We start from the raw sequence: 17,847 nt of genomic DNA, 5'->3' as shown, positions 1-17,847 counted from the left end.
ACCTGTCCATGCAGCATCTCCCGGAAACACCTCCCCAGCAGCTCTGGGGGCCGCTGTTGCTGGCCACTGTCTGTGGTGATGCTGTTGCTGCTCCCATGACGGTAGCTATACTGTGGCCCAGTGGGTTGCTGAGACACGAGAACAGCCTCCACGCTGTTCTCCTCCGACTGGCCCACGTTGCCCCTCACCCTGGCCACCTGGTGGATCTGCACAGTGGCCTCAGGTGGGTGGTTGATGTGGACGTTCACCAGGGAAGGGTTTAAGGATGCTGGAAGATGAGTTTAGACCAACACTGTGACAATTCATCTACGCTTGCCCAGGTGACCTAATGAGTCGCTGTGGTGGGAACTCTGACCACAGAGACCCTCTGGGACGGCTGAACCGGGAAATCCAGAGAAAAACCATGTTGTGAAGGAAAACATCCCCTAATCTCCCAGCTGGATAAATCCCCTAGAAGCTGGGCAGAGGAGTTAAACGCACAGCCAGGAAAGTCCAGGGTCGCACAGACATGTGCAGTATTTAGTGTGCTTAGCATGGGGAGTCCAACCCCACCCTCGAAGGCACATGTCCAGTTCCCCCTGACTTCAGTCCTGTGGCTGGTCCCATGGCACTGTGGGCACCTCAACTCATATTCCATGACAGTCGTGCATTGAAATTCCTACTCTGAGCATTACTGCAACAGAGAAGTGGCACTAAATTCCTCCGGGTGCTTCTCGGAGAGCAAAAAGGGCACAACACTCAGGTCCTGCCCCTCTGGTGGCTGAGGCCTTGCACATCTGCATGCATTCTCATGCAGCTTTGTCGTGTCGTGCTTGCACAAGCTTCCTCAGGCACACCTGGGGGCTTGCATCCCTTCCTGGGACCTCGCAGGGAGCCCATGTTCTAATGACTGCCTGGCCTAGAGAGGAGAGGCTGAGGCTGCTGGAATACCCAGAGACCTGGCCCTTCCCAGAGGTGTGCTCTTGCTCATGGGAGAGAGAGAGACCCGGAGGGTTCAGTGCAGCAGTATAGGCAGGTTCTGGGCTTCCTAGGAGGAAACTGGCACCTGGCTTGGGGGAAGGGCAGGCACAATATCTTATACTACTAACAATCTCTCCATCTCATACTCCAGGTGTGGAATGTGGGGCGAAGTGAGGGAGGCAGCTGTCCAAGGTGCAAAGAGTGCCAGGGTTAAAGGGTTACTGGGACCAATCCCTTATCTCCTTCCTCCCTTGACTCCAGAGCTAGCCTATTCCTTCCTCCCACTATTGTTTCTCACAGCCAGAGCCCTCCCTCTGCTACCCCATGAATCCTGCACACCCCAAAGCCTTGTACGTTCTCATCTCAGGAGCTCATGCAGCCCAGGAGTTGGGTCCAGATACCCTGCATGGCCTGCTCCCTAAGTTACAGGTGCAGGCAGCTGGAGTGTGGGTGGCCCAGGCCTGCACTCACCAAGCTGGTTGGACAGAGGCAGAGTGTACATGGACTGCTTCATGGAGCTGCTGGGCGGAGTCTTTGGGACTCTCCCCACTTGGTTTTTTTCCAGCTTTGGAACTGGCAGGTGGCAAAACTTCCCTGTGGAGTTAGATGGGCAGCGGCACTCGTCCCTGCCTATGCAATGCCCTCCGTTCAGGCAGGGGATCTGGCAGAAGTCTGTAAAGCAAAGAGAAATGTGCTTAACACATCAGCCTAGCTACTTCCTCTAGCCAAGGAGGGGCCAGCAGGGGCCCTCGGATCCCAGACGTGTGGCCTGGCCTGGCAGCAGGCTTGCAACAACCAAGCAGCAGGCCCAGAGCAGTACCAGGCTCCTCAAGCAGCCTGCTGGCAGCCTGGGGTTCGCCATGGAGAGTCACTCAGAAAAGGGTTCAGAAGAGGGCAGCTAAAATTATGAGGGGTTTGGAACAGGTCCCATATGAGGAGAAGTTAAAAAGACTGGGGCTTTTCAGTTTAGGAGAGAGGAGACTGAGGGTGGATATGACAGAGGTATATAAAATCATGAGCAGGGTGGAGAGGGTGAATAAAGAAAAGTTATTTACTTGTTCCCATAACATAAGCAATAGAGGACACCAAATGAAATTAATGGGTAGCAGGTTTAAAACTAATAAAAGAAAGTACTTTTTCTTCACACAGCGCACAGTCAACCTGTGGAACTCCTTACCAGAGGAGGCTGTGAAGGCCAGGACTATACGAGAGCTCAAAGAAGAGCCAGATAAATTCATGCAGGTTAGGTCCATAAAAGACTATTAGGCAGAGGGTAGGAATGGTGTCCCTGGCCTCTGTCACAGACTGGAGATGGATGGCAGGAGACAAGTCGCTTGATCATTGTCTTCGGTCCACCCCCTCTGGTGCACATGGCGCTGGCCACTGTCAGCAGATGGGATGCTGGGCTAGACAGACCTTTGGTCTGACCCAGTAATGGCCATTCCTATGTTCTTATGTACGCTAAACAGCAGACAGCAAGAGGAGATGCAGAGCAGACCGACCCTTGGCTCAGAACGGAGTGAGTCTTTCAATCAGAGGCTGAAGTTCTGCTCTCTCTTGGGCTTTGTCACTGTGCCCGGTTAGAGAAAGACACTTATGCCAAGCGCCAAAGCCCCACAGAGCCAGGGTGATGCTGCTGGCACCAGGAGGATTTCTTGGAGAAGGCTGGCAGAGGATACAGCAGCACACCATGGACCTGGAGAGAAGTTTGATGCCGAGGACAGGGATCATGCTGAGGAACCTGGTCTGGTGGAGGTTGCTATTTACAAGCCAAGGGGCAGGGGACCTCAACAGGTATGAAAACAGTAAACAGACAGAGGACTCTGAGTTTGAAGCCCCTCTCTGGTGCAGTACCAGGATGGGATAGGATGGAGGAATCATAAGGGAATCAAGAGCCCTCTGTCTGCACAACCTCGGGAGAGCATCCATAAATGACATCCCAAGTGACTCCTCTAAGTTCCTCTCAATCCTTCCATCACAGGACAGGATTGAAGATGATGATCCATGGCCTCTCCTAATTAGAAGTAGGTGTCTGGGATTTTCTAACAGGTCACCTTCTCCAAGAACCCCACTTTAAGAGCACTCACTAGTCAGGAGATCTTGCGACAACACAGTCTACTGTCAGGAAGAGACACCCAGCTGTGCTAGACTGTAGGGGTAATTCACATAAGCCACCTGCTTGGCTCAGTCCTTACCTCTGCCAGGGCCTCTCCCCAAGCTCCCATGGTTTTGGAGGGACTCTAGTGCTTCTGAAGCAGTCCACCTCAACCCCATGGGACTGCCAAGGGTAGCAAATGAAAATGCCCTGTTAGGATTCAGCTAGTCCATCCCGCCACCCTGGGGGCCTGTGCCTGACTGGATCCCTGGGGCAAGGGGAGACGGCCTGCTTGCGGGCCAGCCCAGCCTCCAGGAAATGAGAGGAAAGATTCCAGCAGGCCTGTTCATTGAAACAACTCACGACTTGCAGCCAGCTCTCCTGGCTGCCACATGAGTGAAAGAAAAGAGTGGGATAAAATTATGTGATGAAAGGCAGCCCCAAGACTGGATGCCAAGGAAAGCAGCAAGTTGGCCCTGTCTGGGAGTAAGGCTGAGAGTCCTGTCTGCGGCTCACACTGAAACCCACCCACACACCCCAGAGTGGGAAGAGTAGGGTGGACATAAGGTTCCGCCCTCCCAGGAGAGGGAGTGCGGAGGGGGTGAAGTCAGCCCCCCGTAGCAGGAGATGAAATAGCCCCTAACTGGGTGAGGGAGACATTGTTCTGAGCACAGGGAGAAGCCCAGGCCCAAGTCTGTAGGGCCTCTTGAGGCAGCAGCAGGAGCCCAGCCAGGGAGGAGGCTGGAGCCCTGGGATACTCACAGATGCGGAAGCCAGATTTGGGGTCATGGTTCTGGCCTCCCTGGCTGTACAAGGTGGTGGTGTCCCCCTTCTCACAGCTGTTGTAGCAGCGGCCGCTCTGGCACGTCTGTTTGCAGATCGTGGGCGTGAAGACAATCTTTATCTTCCGGATTTTCTCAGTCAGGTTGGCCCCTGTGGAGGAAAAGGCCAGCGCAGAGTGGAAGCAGCATGGCTCAGCCTCAGGAGCATCTGTCCCCTCTCTTGCACATGGCAAGCCAGGCACCAGGGCAGCTGCAGCTGCGCACTGCTGTACACCCTCTCCAACTGGGCCATAGCTCTGCTATCACGGTGGGAGAGGGGAGCCATTCTCTGCTCAAGGGTCTCAATTATTGCTTCTTAGCCTTTTTCAGATTTAGCTGATGTCACTTTAGGAGCAGTATAAGCTAAACTGGGAAAAGGCCATTCATAATGGAGAAGAGCCTCCCCAGAAGGGCTCCTACCAGAACAGCTGTACAGGGATAATTACACCTCTACATTGCCCCATGTAGCCAAGCCCTAAGGGGGGCATTTCCTGGCTTCCAGATGTTTCACTGGGCACCTGTCTCGCTTCCTTAGCATTGTTTTCTGGGCAGAATTTCCTAGATGTGTGTCTGTAAAGACAGAAAACAACAAACGTCTCAACCCAGGAACAGGGAGCAGGCTCACTCCAGGCCTGCTATGCTCTGCCAGCTGGCAACAAATGGCAGCAGGGCATGGCCAGCCCAGAACTTGAAGTTAGTTCACATATACGACGTCTGAACATTCTGTCCCATACATCTCAGGCACAGGTGTGGGAAGCAGGGGTGCCCAGACTTTGCACCCAGTGGGTCCCTGCACTGGGTTCCTGGCCACCAGCCTGCAGCTGGGGGTTCCACTGGAAGCCCCAAGATATGAGCCATCCGTGGGGTTCCAGTCACCAGCCCTTCTGCCACTCAGGGTCCCAGATCCCAGCTGCCAGCACTGGGGTCCCAGCTGAAAACTCTGCTGCTGTCTGGGGTCCTGGCCCTTCAGGCTCCACTGCTTCCCAGGCTGCAGGCCACCAGCACTGAGCTCTGCTTCTGGTCCTAGCCCATAGCTCTGCAGCCACCCCCAGCTGTGACCCCAGCCTGGAGCTGTGAGGGGCACAGCTCAGCACCCTCACTCTAAAAACTGATCCAGTGCCACTGATCTCAGGAGACCCACAGGAGTAAGCCCCCAGCATGCTAACCTTAGGAGCAGCCCCGCTGCAGAGGGCATCTTGAACCATCCCCAAGTACATCTGGGTGGGGTTCTCACCTGGAAATCTCAAACAGGCTGTCTCTGGCAGCCTGGCCTGGCCTGTATGCACTTTACAAAGCCTACATGGGCCACCATGAGAAATAACCACATGTAGGTTATACAAACTGAACATCCGCAGTCAAATCAGAGGGCAGAGAATTGCTGCAACCCTGATCTCTGATTATACTAAAAACAAGCCGTCCTGTAGCACCTTAAAGACTAACAAATCTATTTATTAGATAATGAGCTTTCGTGGGTAAGACCCTGTTCTTCCGATTTGCATAGACAATTAGAATTTGTAAGGCTGACTGACCTGAGTCATAGGCAGGAGAGAAGAAACCTTCTGGGTTAAAACCAAGCGCTCTACCACATGAGCTAAAGCCCTCAGCCAAAGCTCTAGAGTAGAGCCATCACTCTCACTTATCAGTGGTCTCAGTGCCTGCGGGGTTACATACTTCCCTGAGCTCGGAAAGCACATCCTGAGCTTCTGAGACCTTCCAGCTGTTCATCCAAGATGAGCCCCCACCTGCAAAGCCAAAGGACTCAAGTCGTCAGCAGGAGGAAATTAACCTGAGACCATAAGAGCTAAAGCCCTGTGCTCTGCTAGGTGGTTTTCAGCTCAAACTATAGAGGTTCGTGTGCTAAACTCCAGAGATCCCAGGATCAAGTCCACCTGATGGCGATTACAAGTTTCTTTCTCCCAACCCCATCGTCAGCTATGTAAATCTAATTGCTCCAGTCTGAAAATCTGAAGAGGTGGGTCTTAGCCATGAAAGTGCATTACCTAACAAATAAATGTGTTAGTCTTTAAGATGCTCCAGGACTGCTTGTTTTTGTGACACTACAGACTAACCCTGCTACCCCTCTGTGATTATACTAAGAGAGAATTGACTTGGCCAGTGTCCTGCACCTGAAATTCCCAGCCCAAGTTAATGTCTCTGGGAGCATTTATTTTGTCTTGTAAGGCTTTTCTCTCCCCTACCATCTACATTTTGCTCCCTCAGTCCATCCTTGTGCAATAGGTCTTTTTCTCCAATCCATGCAGCACTCATTTCTCTCTTCCCTGCCCGATGGTGCCTAGAACTGCAACACCTTCCCAGCATGCTCCTGGCTCCAGAGCAGTGTGAGAAGCATTATGCCTTTTCTCTGTCACACACATGCACACTCCCATTATTGGTTTTCTACCCCAAGACTGCTGCACAGGATCCAATAGGACTTTAGGTTCCATTTGCTGATTTCCAGTCACCTAAGTCTTCTCCTGCACTTGTTGTTCATCACAGACTCCTCCTCCACCCCTAGGTGTTTCTCTCTCCATGCTGCTTAATTCCTTCTGTTAGGGTTGGACTTTCCACTCAATAGAGCTGAATCCCCGTGTATTTCCTGCAGCCCCTCCAATCTGCAAGGTGCTAGCAGACAGTCTGGGCCTTCTGAGATTTTGCTGCCCCTCTGATTTTGATGTCATTGGCAAGTGCAGCCCTCACCGCCCTCCGCCAAGGAGGCTCCTGAGAGATGCCAGCAACCCAGTAGTTCTTACCCCAGAGAGAGAGTGTGTTCTCGTGAGGGGCTGAGTGTGGTCCAGAGCTGCTCTGTTCATGCCCATTCCCACTAGGTAGAGCATTGGACGTTAGCTGGGTATTAGCAGCTGGATAGCGCCGGACAGTGCGGGAAGGCCCAGTGTGCTGGGAGGAGACAGGGGAGCCAATTCTGCCTTGAGACCTGTAGAAAACAATATTTGTGACAGGTGACCACGCCACCCTCCTGCAGCTGCGTCCTGTGCACTCCGTGGGAACCCGCACCACTATGCTCGAAACCCCAACCTCCAGTCTGTCAGTCAGGGCAAGCGTATCTTCTTTTCAGCCACTCCACCACCAGGCTAGCAACCTTCCAGCTCCTCTCTTCATACATCTCCCGCAGGACCTTCTAGCTCAGCTCTCTGAAGGTCCTATCAGCCCCTCACACTTCAGGAAAAGGCAGAGCCCAGTTCTGCCACTAAACCAACATTTGGCTGATAGGGAGCAGGCTGCACTCACCTCTGGAAAGACACTGAGCTCGGGGCACTGTGGCGCAGCAAGCACTAGCTTCTTTCCCCGTTTCACACGCAGACCAGGGCCCAAATCAAGCATGCACTGGACAAATGGTTTAATGCTCTGAAGAACGCATGAGCCTGCTGCAAATACCTGGGGACTGCAGAATCTCTGTAGGTCCTGGGTAGGGGTACCCTGGCCCCAGGCAATGAGCAAACTGCAGTTGCATGGGGAAGGCTGTAGCATGGACCATAGCAGAGCTGAGCCTGCAGACTGAACTGAGCCTGATGGGCTGCAGCAGTTACAGAACCCCCTGCCCAGCTGCATGAGCTATGAGTTCCTGCCCACACTCAGAGGCAACCCCCTTCCCCTCCTGGTGCACTCAGCCTGAATACCACAAACACAGGAGAAATCTGAAGGAAAGATGACACTGGCCCAATCACCACGTGCCATCACTCTGCAGCAGTCGTGGCAAACCTGCAGCCCACAGGCTGCATATGGCCCACTGGGGATCCACCTGTGGCCCTCAGACCCCTGGCTGCCCCATCCCCATGCGCTTCTCACACACCGGAGCCCCACACCTCCTACACCTCCTGCTCCCTCCCTGCATTTTCAGAATGCTGCAAATCACACTCCTCCTCCCTCCCAGAGCTGTGACACGACAAATGTAAGGCAACAGCATCTGCAGCTAACTCAGAATTACCGAGATTACACAAGACTACGCAGGATGGTGAGAAACTCCTCAGGGACCTGACAAAGGCAAATGACAAATGAGCAGCCCCCGGGCAGATGAGATTCAGTGCTGAGTAACACAAGTTAATGCAGATCAGAAGTAGTCACTTAAATCACTCACACACATTGCTGGGTTCCGAGCTAAATGTAACCACTCAGGAAGGAGACCATCGCTACAGTCAAGTCAATGAAAACCTCTGCTCAAAGCATAAGGGTGGTCAAAAAGGCACTGGGGTGCTTCAGGCTATGGAGCAACATGTAATGGAACCAGCTCCCTCTGGGCTGGTAAAGGCGAGGAGGGAGACAGAAGGCCCTTTGGAGGACGTCAGTGGCAGGTGAGACCTTAATGTAAGAAACCCACTCTTGATGCTAGAGATCTTGCCTTACCTACTCTTGACAGATATCTAATCTTCGAAGAAAGACTGTTATGGGGTCTTGTGGCAGTATCTGCAATCTTCAGATTGCCCTGAGATAGTCTGCCTGGGTTTAGACTTGGGTAAGAGACAGACACAGCATGAGTTGTGTTGGATAATGATCTCCTGGCTACGGATGAAGGCAGCAAGTCTATGCTGATGTCATGAAGACTGTAGCTGTGGTTGACAATGAGGCGTTGTTACCCAGGCTGCAGCCCTGAGCAGGAACAGCCAGGCCAGCTCTTAAGCAGTTTCATTTCAGAAAGACAAAGGGCATGATTTGGATGTGATGCTTTCCTGTTTGTGTGGAAGAGGCCACTAGGAGGGAAGAGATATGGGTGACAGCATTCACACAATGAGGAAATACCTACCTGGGCTTCTCCATTTCAGCCCAGTCCCCTGGATGGAAACACAGGACCAAAGCCTTGATTGTGCTAGGTTCAATTCCCCTGGTGTTAGTAATTTTGGGAACGTAACACTGGTGGAATGCTAATGGCCTGGGAAGCCTCGTCTGCACTACAGTTGTTAACATTGCTACCACTAGACTCAGCAGAGGAGGCAACAATGAGAAACCTGGGAAAAAAGACTAGAAGGAGACAAGGCCATTGCATCTTTCAGGAGAGACAAGACCTCTACTGAAATTCTAATGGAAAAATCAAACAAATAATGTTTTTGCAACAATTTTTAGGTACTTTTCATAAAGGAGCACAAAGCCCCATCCCCAGCTTCCATTTCCCTTTCAGTACTTTAATGTGATTTTTAAAGACTGTGAGTTTCCAGATCCATGAGGGGCTCTCAGCACTTGGACTTAGCACTGCTAAGATCTGGTTTTCATAAATGTATATAAACAAATACAATTTGTTCTTTCCATGAGTGATGGAATCTAAAGCCAAGCTAGGGTCCAGCAACTTCTAGTCCCCCACACCCAATGCCACAGTCAGCACTTCCCTTAACATCCAACCTAGGCTCAGCTTCTTGCTGCCACCTCATTTCACACTGAGCAACAGTGAAGTGGAGACCCTACGTGACAGTGCAGCACCCTAGAGAGCTGTGGCCAGCCAGATTCTCCCATAGAGAGGGGCTGCCAGTGGCAGACAGTAGAAGACCAACCTACACTGTATCTATACCAGCCCATCAACAGTGCATGTTCTTGCAGTCTTTCCCTCAGCTGTTTTTTTGATACGTCTGCACAAATATGCTTTTCCAGCCTTGTTCTCATGCCCCTATCAGTCTCTCCAAGCAGAAATTATACAGTGCTACCCAGCCCTGACCCCTCTCAGAAGCCACGGCATGGCCAGTCTGCAGATCTCAGATATTCTGCACACTGCTACGAAAGCCTCCACTTTGCCAGCCTAGCTGTTCTGGGAAAAGCCCACCGGATCTTCCCACAGCTCTCATGGATGTCACTGAGATGAGGCCATGTGTTTCCAATAAGCCCAGCTGTGTGTCAGTGGAAGAGCTGGAGGGCAGGTGATGGACACAACTTGTTGGGAGCCTCACACAAAATGGCAAGTGCCTGGAGACACCTACTCCATATTATCATCCCTAAAGGTGCTGCTGTGGCCATGTGTGGTTGGGTTCTGCTGCACAGTAAACCCCCAACTTACACGAATTTGACTTGCGCGTTTCTTGCATTAACAGGAGTCAAATTCATTGCTGGGAGTCAGCAGGAGCTACACCGGCAGCTTCAGGCCTGGAGGCTCCCAGCAGCCCTGGAGCTGGCAGCTGGCCTGGCACAGCGTTGTGCTGCTCCAGCCCCAGGGACCCATGGACTGGGGGAATCCCTGACAGCAAAGGGGTTGTGCTAGGCTGGCTCTTAGTTCCTTTGCTGCTAGGGATTCCCCTGGGGGGCTGGAGCTGGCGTGACCAGCTTCCCCCCAGCTGCAGGAGGGGACCAGCTTGGTGGCACAGATGCCCCTGGCTTCCCCCAGCTGGGGGAACTGGACGCTGGAGCCAGCAGTGGAGCACTGCACCATCCAGCCAGCTCGCAGCCCCTTTGTTGCCATGGATTCCTCCGGCCCCGGCAGTTCCCTGCAGCTGAAGCTGGCAGAGGGCTGCGCTCCCATTCCCCTGAATGTCAGGGATTCCCCGGCTCTGTCGGCTTCCTGGGGGCTTGGAGCTGGCGGCCCCACCCCTACCTCGACTTATGTGAAATTCAAATTACACTGGTTCCCCAGGAATGTAATTCACATGCAAGTCGGGGGTCTACTGTATATTATGGGAGCATCTCAAAGTAGGGAAGCTCAGAGGCCTCAAGAAGCAAGCATGAGGACACCCACTGCCCCAGAAAAGGGCCTGTTGTAGGGCAATTTCAGCCCTGGGCAGCAGGAGCTCTCGGTGTGGCAGCATAAAGGAGTAATCCAGTGACACCAGCAAACAGATACTGCAGCTCCTGTATATCAAAACCTACTGAGCAACTATCACCCTTGAGGAAGGAAGTACATCTGGCAATAAACAGCCACACAATAAACAGCCACATGCCAGCATGTCGTCTCTTGTTTTGAGGAACTACTGTGGGGATTTTGAGAACCACCAGATTTTGTTGTTAACACACCCACAGGGTTCAGAGGAGAGTAATGGTGCAGTAGGAATAAAAGTTGGTGAGATGTGCTCATCACATGGGGGCAGCACCTATCTGGCATAAGGCAAACAGAAGTGGAACAAGACATGAAAAGCAATGGGGAAAGGCATACAGCTGGGATCCTCTTTACAGAGACGTACCTGTGTATGTGCATGATGCAGGGGGATGTTGATTTGCTTTAAATTAACTTGTTCATTTGGTTTCATTATAGGCAGATGAGCTCCAGAATTTGTACATTAAGGTAGGTAACGTGGCCCTCAGTTGAAGGAGCCACAGAAAGCAACTGGAAGGGAATTTCTTTCCAGCTCATTTTGCCATTTCCAATCTGGTCCCATCAGGCTCACTGGCTGATTCAGGTTCAAGGTTGGGGAACAGGAAAGAGCTTTTCACTTTCTGAGCTCTAGCTCCAATCTAGCCCAAGGTTAGGCAACTGATTGGTGCAGAGAGGTTGGGGAATACAAACTGTCACCTGGAGTTCATCTCTTTAAATGCAGCCTGCATCAATAGTGGCTAGCAATCATCTTCAAGAGCTGAGTATTGGTCCAGTTCCCAGTGGTCTGAATGGCAAATTCACAAGTTCCCTCCCTCCCCGGACCCCTGCTGAATGTCCCAGCTGTGAGTGACATGCCCTCTTGCTGCTAGCTGGGGCTAATCTGGGCCAGAGTAGGGGTTGAGGGGCAACTGAGGAGCTTGCATGATCATTGTCTGTGCCTACACCTGTTCCAGGGAAAGGCCTGTAAGCTTACGCGGATGGGACAGCCTCAGGGATTATGTAGTGAGACAGTGAAAGCCCCAAGGCTTTAGCCTCATGCAGTCCTTCAAAATCCCTCAGTACTGTGTTATTCATTTCCACACTTCCAGCCAGGCACAAGGCCAGCAGAGCTCTTTGCAGCTTGGAGCCTCTGCCTAGAGGCAAGGGTCTCTTCCTTTACAAAATGGGACCGGCTGCCAAGCAGCTGGTTTCCCTGTTCTTCATCTGTCAGGGCTGCTGACAGCACTCTCCACTCAGGCCCAGCATGTGTGACAGAAAGAGCAAGCAGCCCCTGGGACAGCCTCCCTCGTGAGTTGTTTTAGGGAACCCATCACAGCAATAGCTGAGTGCCTGGCTAATGCTTGCTGAGTTATTGTGGGAAGGCTGAGTCAAAGGGGCACTGGCGTTCTGCTGTGAAGGGGCTGATGTCAGTGTGCATCCTGATCTCTCCTGGGATTCAGACCAAGAACTTGTAGGTGATAAAGCTCAGTCTCCTGCACATCGGAGTTTCACTCCTAAGGGTGATGGTTCCACAGTACCAGTGAAATGTGGCTGTCGCTGCAGAAAATAAAAACATGGAGAGCTGGTCCCTGAGGTGTTCTATTCAGGTTCTTACTCCATGGGTGTCTCTGCAGCACTGTAATGCCTTCCTGAATGTAGTGCATTAAGTGCAGTGGCTAACGTCTGTATGGTTTGCTCTCTCTCTTGCCCTTTCCCAACAGGAGAATTGGCTACGCTGAAGTGCTTTATTTTGTGGTGGTGGGGGGTCATTTTCCCCCTTAGGTACATGCCACTCTGTGTTTACATTAGAGAAAGTAGGTCAGAGAAGGGTCCCTCACACCCGGAGAGGTAAGAGAAGATGAGCTTTATGATGGTCCTTGAGGCCTGGGGAGTCTCAGACCAGCCCCATAGAAAGCTCTGCTTCCAGCACAAACAAGGTAACTTGAATCCATCCTATGAAAAGCTTTAAAGTTGGTGACTCAACCCGGAATGCTGGTCACGGTCCCATCACTTTTAAAAGGCTGTAAGTCTGAGTGATAGGAAGGAGGCGGCAGAAAGGAGCGAGCAGGAAGCAGGGTCTTGAGGAGAAGAGGCAGTCTGGGAGCAGGTCGTCATGGGAAGCAGCAGCCCAGGGATGGGGCCTCGAGGGAAGGGGCAGTGGGAGGGGGGGACCTAAAAGGGGAAGGGGTGGCACAAGGGTGGGGCTTCAGGAGGAAGGGACAGGACAGGGTGTGGCCAGAGGGAGGCAGGACCAGAGCTCAGGCACAGACCATCCCCCTACCTTTAGGGAGCTCTCCCAGCTCCTGGACCAAAGCACTGAATTTGACCCTGCATTCTGCAGTGAGCCAGTACAGAGAGTGGAGTACTCGGCTGATATGCTCGGAGAGGCTGGTGTTACTGAGCAGTCAGGCTGCTGCTTTTTAAACTAATTACAGCTTTTTTAAAGGTCAGTAACTGTATCCTGACAAAGAGAAAATTACAAGGGCCAAGCCTAGAGCAACACAGCTGAGTTTGCATCTGACAGAAAGTGACCTTGTCTTCTCAACAGCTGTTAACAGAAGAGGCCATTTCTCATGACCATGGCTATTTGGGTATCCAGAAGCTGTCAGGAATCCAGGTGGACACCCAGCTCTGGGCTCTCTTAATGATCTGAGAGCAGATGCCCTCAGTGGGGCAATCTTGTAGAGGTGGAAAATTCCTCCAAGCGTCTCCTCACAAGGGCAGTGCAATCCAGGCGTATACAAGTGTCCGACAAGCTTCTTCAGTATTTCACTGATAGGGATCATGTTGGCCTCTCCTAAAAGCAAAGGCCTCGCTGACTGTCATGGGTATTGCAAGATGTTTGCACAGGAAATGACTGCAGTGTTATGTAACACATATCATAGTGGGGTTCAAAACTGTTGAAGTGAAACTTGTTCCCTGAGGTAAGGCAGGTTTCAGGGCTAATTCAATCACCTTTGAAAGCAGTGAACATCTGTGGAGACAGCACTTTGTTTTCAGTCTTGGCCTGGTGCAGGTTTGAGGGCTGACAAAGACAAAAGATCCCAAGAAAAGTCTCTAAAATAGGGCACCCACAGGGGTAAGAGAGAAATAGTCTGTAACTATGTAAGAGATGAAGAAAGAGCACAAGTTGTTCACTATTACTGAAAAAAAGACAGCTGGGGCGTAGAACTGCCTCCTGAGAGGGGGACCCCAGGTTTCTGAACTGGAAAAGCATGTAAGGACCAATGCTGGGACATAAATTCCTTCTCAGACAGGGAAGTAACAAGTAAAGACTACAGATTACGTTCTGGGTTTGGGGTTGTTTGTACTTGTGACTTCACGTTTCTAAACCATTATTCTTGCTTTTGTTTGGATCCCTGTCTCAAGCCCTGCTATGTAATAGCCATCTGGTTTTACTATGGACGCATCTAAGCACCTTGGAGAAAGAATAGCGTTGAACTCAGAAGAAAGCAGTGAACTGGGCAACGCTGCTTCCCTGGAGGCAGCAAAACAATGACCATTGCTGGTATCCAGGGATTGAGCCCTCAAGTGTAAACACAGTGGGATGTGCAAATTGCTAGTTTGCTTTGAGAAAGAGCAGGATTGTGGCACGCAGAGCAGAGCACTTGTACTGACAGCAGCCAGAAAGTGGGGCAGGCTTACCCTGGTGGCAGAGGTAAGGCTCTTCCACCATAAGCAGGTGGCAGCGGCTCACCCCAGGCATCTTGGGTTAAAGTATCACAAATCACCTCCATCCTTCCTAGAGTCAGCTTCCACCCAGCTCTTCGACCACTTGCTGACCTAGGCCAGGCCGTTGCGGAGCTGGGAACCGGTGCTGCCTGAATCTTGCGTCAAGGTTTGTAGAGCCAAGCGCCACATGGGTATTGCTGCCGTTTTCGTCCATGCTGCCTTACTGTCTCCCAAATCAAGTGCAGCTGGCAGAAGCAGCAGGAGGCTCTAAGTAGAGAGAGCGGGTAGCAGACAGCACGGGGAGAAAGCATTCACCGCAGAGGGGACCAGCACTCTGCCATCGGTATGACAGCTAGCACGCCACTCCTGAGGGACACGGACCTCCACGCAAGACTGCCTGTTGATGGGCCACGGGATCGTCTTAATACAGGGCCACAGAGTAAGGATCTTCTCAAGACACACACTGCTTATGTGCTGGTAATTCCATCCTGGCTTCTTCATCCCATAACCAATGCAAACAATTCCAGGAGAAGAGCCCTGAGCCATGACAGGGGCTGAGTCACACTCCATTCCCAACAATCTGCCAGAACAGGCAGATTCGCCCCTGTCTTATATCACCAACATCTTCCTCCATGTCAGCCCTGCCCATCCCCTCAGCCAGACACGCTCCCAGATCTGCACTGCGGGGGGTGAGTCAGTGAATCACTTTCCTCTCTGTAATTCCTTGAAGCTTCTGATTTTCTCCTGAAGCGCCAAAGCAGTATGGGCAGCTCTTATCACCACCACTCCAATGTCCATGGCTACAGAGACAGAAGGAAGCTGATAAGCTTGGAAAGCCTCAAGCTTCCACTGGCCAAAAGCTTCCCGTTTCTCAGACTCCACATTGATCCAGACACAGCAGTGAAGCGAGGCCAGACACTCAAGGTAGGTTCTCTTCAGCCTCCCACTCAGGACTCAGCTCACTCTGAGGGTGTGGAAAGGTGAGTAGGGACCTTGGCCTGCAAGGCTCACCATATCCCATGGTCTTAAGCCCATTACCCAAACCTCAGGCCTGTTGCCATGGGAAACCATAGTGTATGATTTTTCTCAGTACTGATACCAGGCAAACTGGTACCTTTTAGGAAGCTGCCATCACTATGTATGAACAGAGGAGCCAGTTGCTGGCCCCAGATTTCTAGTAAGACTTTTACAGCCTCTACAGGGCACAAGAGTTCATCTTCACATTCCTGCAATACCACAGAAGCCTCCCCTCTCTTTTAGCCCATTTTTGAGACTCTGAAGCGGAGGCACAGTGCCCCTGTACACACACACATAGAAAAATAGAGATGAAAGGGACCTCAAGAAGTCATCAGAAACAGCCCCCTTCATGGTGGCAGGACTACTTTTGCTGACAGGTGCTCATCCAACCTGTCCAATCCCCACCAATGGATTTCACAACCTCCCTTGAAAGTCTATTCCTGAGTTTAACTACACTTACAGTTAGCAAGGGTCTTCCTCCTATCTAACTATCCCTTACTACAGATTAAGTCCATTACTTCTTGTCCTACTGCCAGTAGCCATGGAGAACAATGGTTGCCACCCTCTTTTACAGCCCGTAACATACTTGAAGATTTACCAGGTCCCTCTTCAGTCTTTTCTCAAAACTAAACATGCCCATGTTTTTTAACCTTTCCTCATAAATCAAGCTTCTAAACCTCTTCTGTTTGTCACTGTCCTTGGGACTAGCTCCTATCTGCGCAAATCTTTCCTAAATGTAGCACCCAAAACTGGACACAGTGTCTCAGCTGAGAACTTACCAGCACCTAGGACAGCAGGCCAATTACCTCTCCTCATAGTATGCTCCTGTTTATGCAGCCCAGCATGACATTAGCCTTTTCACAACTTCATGATATTGCTGACTCATATTCAATTTGTAATCCATTATAACCCCCAGATTGCTTTCAGCAATATGATCCCCTTGCCAGTTACGCCCCATTTTGTAGCTGTGCATTTGGTTTTTCCTTTCCTAAGTGAAGTACTTTGCAATTTTCTTTACTGGTTTAACCTTGTTGACTTCAGACTAATTCTCCAATTTGTCAATATCATTTTAAATTCTAATCCTGTCCTCCAAAGAGCTTTGTAACCCTCCAAGCTTGGTGTCATCTGCAAATTTCATATGGCCACTCTCCATTCCATCATCCAAGTCTCTGAAAAGACCAAATACAGACCTCAGCAGGACTGAAAAAAGATACTGTGTCCCAGTTTGACAGCAAACCACCGATAACTACTCTTTGAGTATGGTCTTTCAACCAGTTGTGCATGCGCCTTATAGGCACCTTACAGTAATTTTGTCTGAACCACATTTCCCTAGTTTGCTTAGGAGAATGTCATGTGGGACTATGTCAAAAGCCTCACTGAAATCAAGATATATCATGCCTACATCTTCCCTCCTATACACTCCATTAGGAACCTTGATAAAGAAGTGAATTAGATTTGTATGGCGTGATTTGTTTTTGACAAATCCATACTGGCTATTCCATATAATCCTATTATTTCCCAGGTGCTAAAAACTCAATTGCTTAATAATTTGTTCCATTATCTTTCCAGGTATCAAACATGTTTAAGATGTTTCATCTAAGTTAGGCTGACTGGACTAATTCCTCAAGTCCTCACTGCTCCTCTTTTTAAGGATAGGTACCATGTTTCCTTGTGTCTTGTGGGCCCTCAGCTGTCCTCCAGGAGTTCTCAGAGATAGCTGTCAATGGTTTTGAGTTTGTTTCTGCTATTTCCTTAAATACACTCCTATAAATTTCAGCAGGTTCTGCTGATTTGAATATGTTTACCTTATCTAAGTAACTTGTAATGCATTCCTTCTGATATTGGCTTGCATTCCTTCCCTTGTGTTAATATTAATTGTATTTAGTACCTAGTCACTGTTAAACTTTTTACTGAAGAATGAAGCAAAATAGGCATTAAACACCTCATCTTAGCTGTGTTTCTGCTATGTTCAATGCCTGCTGTGACCTATGCATAGCTGACAATGGCACCAGCTCACTCACTCTAAAGGAACCACAGAATACAATAACAAACACTACCCTAAATAAAGTGGCCCTCTTCCCACAGATGCAAGCCCTTGGCAAACCAAGAGAAATGATGCATGAGAACTTATTTGATTTGACATAAGGTTAGTTACTGTGTATATTTTTACATGCGAGGTTGACATTTTGTGTTTTAGCAGTTAAAGCTTTACTTTTTTTAAATCAACATCTCCTGTCATTAAATAATTATTGAATGACCTACTCTGTTGTCTGACCATCCTGCATAATTCCCCGCAATTGTGACTATTTAAAGAGATAACATAAACATGGATAGGATGTGTTGAAATAACACAACAAACTCAATTTTGCCAAGCCTAAACAATCAAACAAACACCAGCTAATCTGACATATTTCAAATTCTTCCACGGGCTGAAAAGGAAGAAAGAGAGCTTGTGACTAAGTGTCCTTTGTTCTCGGACTGGTTGGCTGACTCCTCCAAAAGCGAGCAAAGCAGCTGATCCCATACCAGAAGCCCAGCTTCCTAAATAACACTTGCACGACACA

The 17,847-nt window shown here is 50.4% G+C and overlaps 1 protein-coding gene across 1 annotated transcript in view; it reads right to left on the bottom strand.

Moving 5' to 3' along the window:
- Positions 1-17,847, bottom strand: part of LTBP2 (latent transforming growth factor beta binding protein 2) — a 123,058-nt gene that overhangs the window by 63,240 nt on the left and 41,971 nt on the right. Inside the window, exons 4-7 of the mRNA XM_074996784.1 lie at positions 6,627-6,808; positions 3,818-3,988; positions 1,432-1,632; positions 3-268 (exon numbers count right to left, since the gene is read on the bottom strand). Coding sequence (XP_074852885.1) covers positions 3-268; positions 1,432-1,632; positions 3,818-3,988; positions 6,627-6,808 — 820 coding nt within the window. The remainder of the gene's footprint in view (positions 1-2; positions 269-1,431; positions 1,633-3,817; positions 3,989-6,626; positions 6,809-17,847) is intronic.

This window comes from Carettochelys insculpta, chromosome 6, assembly GCF_033958435.1.
Source record: "Carettochelys insculpta isolate YL-2023 chromosome 6, ASM3395843v1, whole genome shotgun sequence".
NCBI classification, from domain to species: Eukaryota; Metazoa; Chordata; order Testudines; family Carettochelyidae; genus Carettochelys; species Carettochelys insculpta.
The sequence above is the reverse complement of the archived record's forward strand: the minus strand, read 5'-3'. Positions and strand labels throughout refer to the sequence as shown.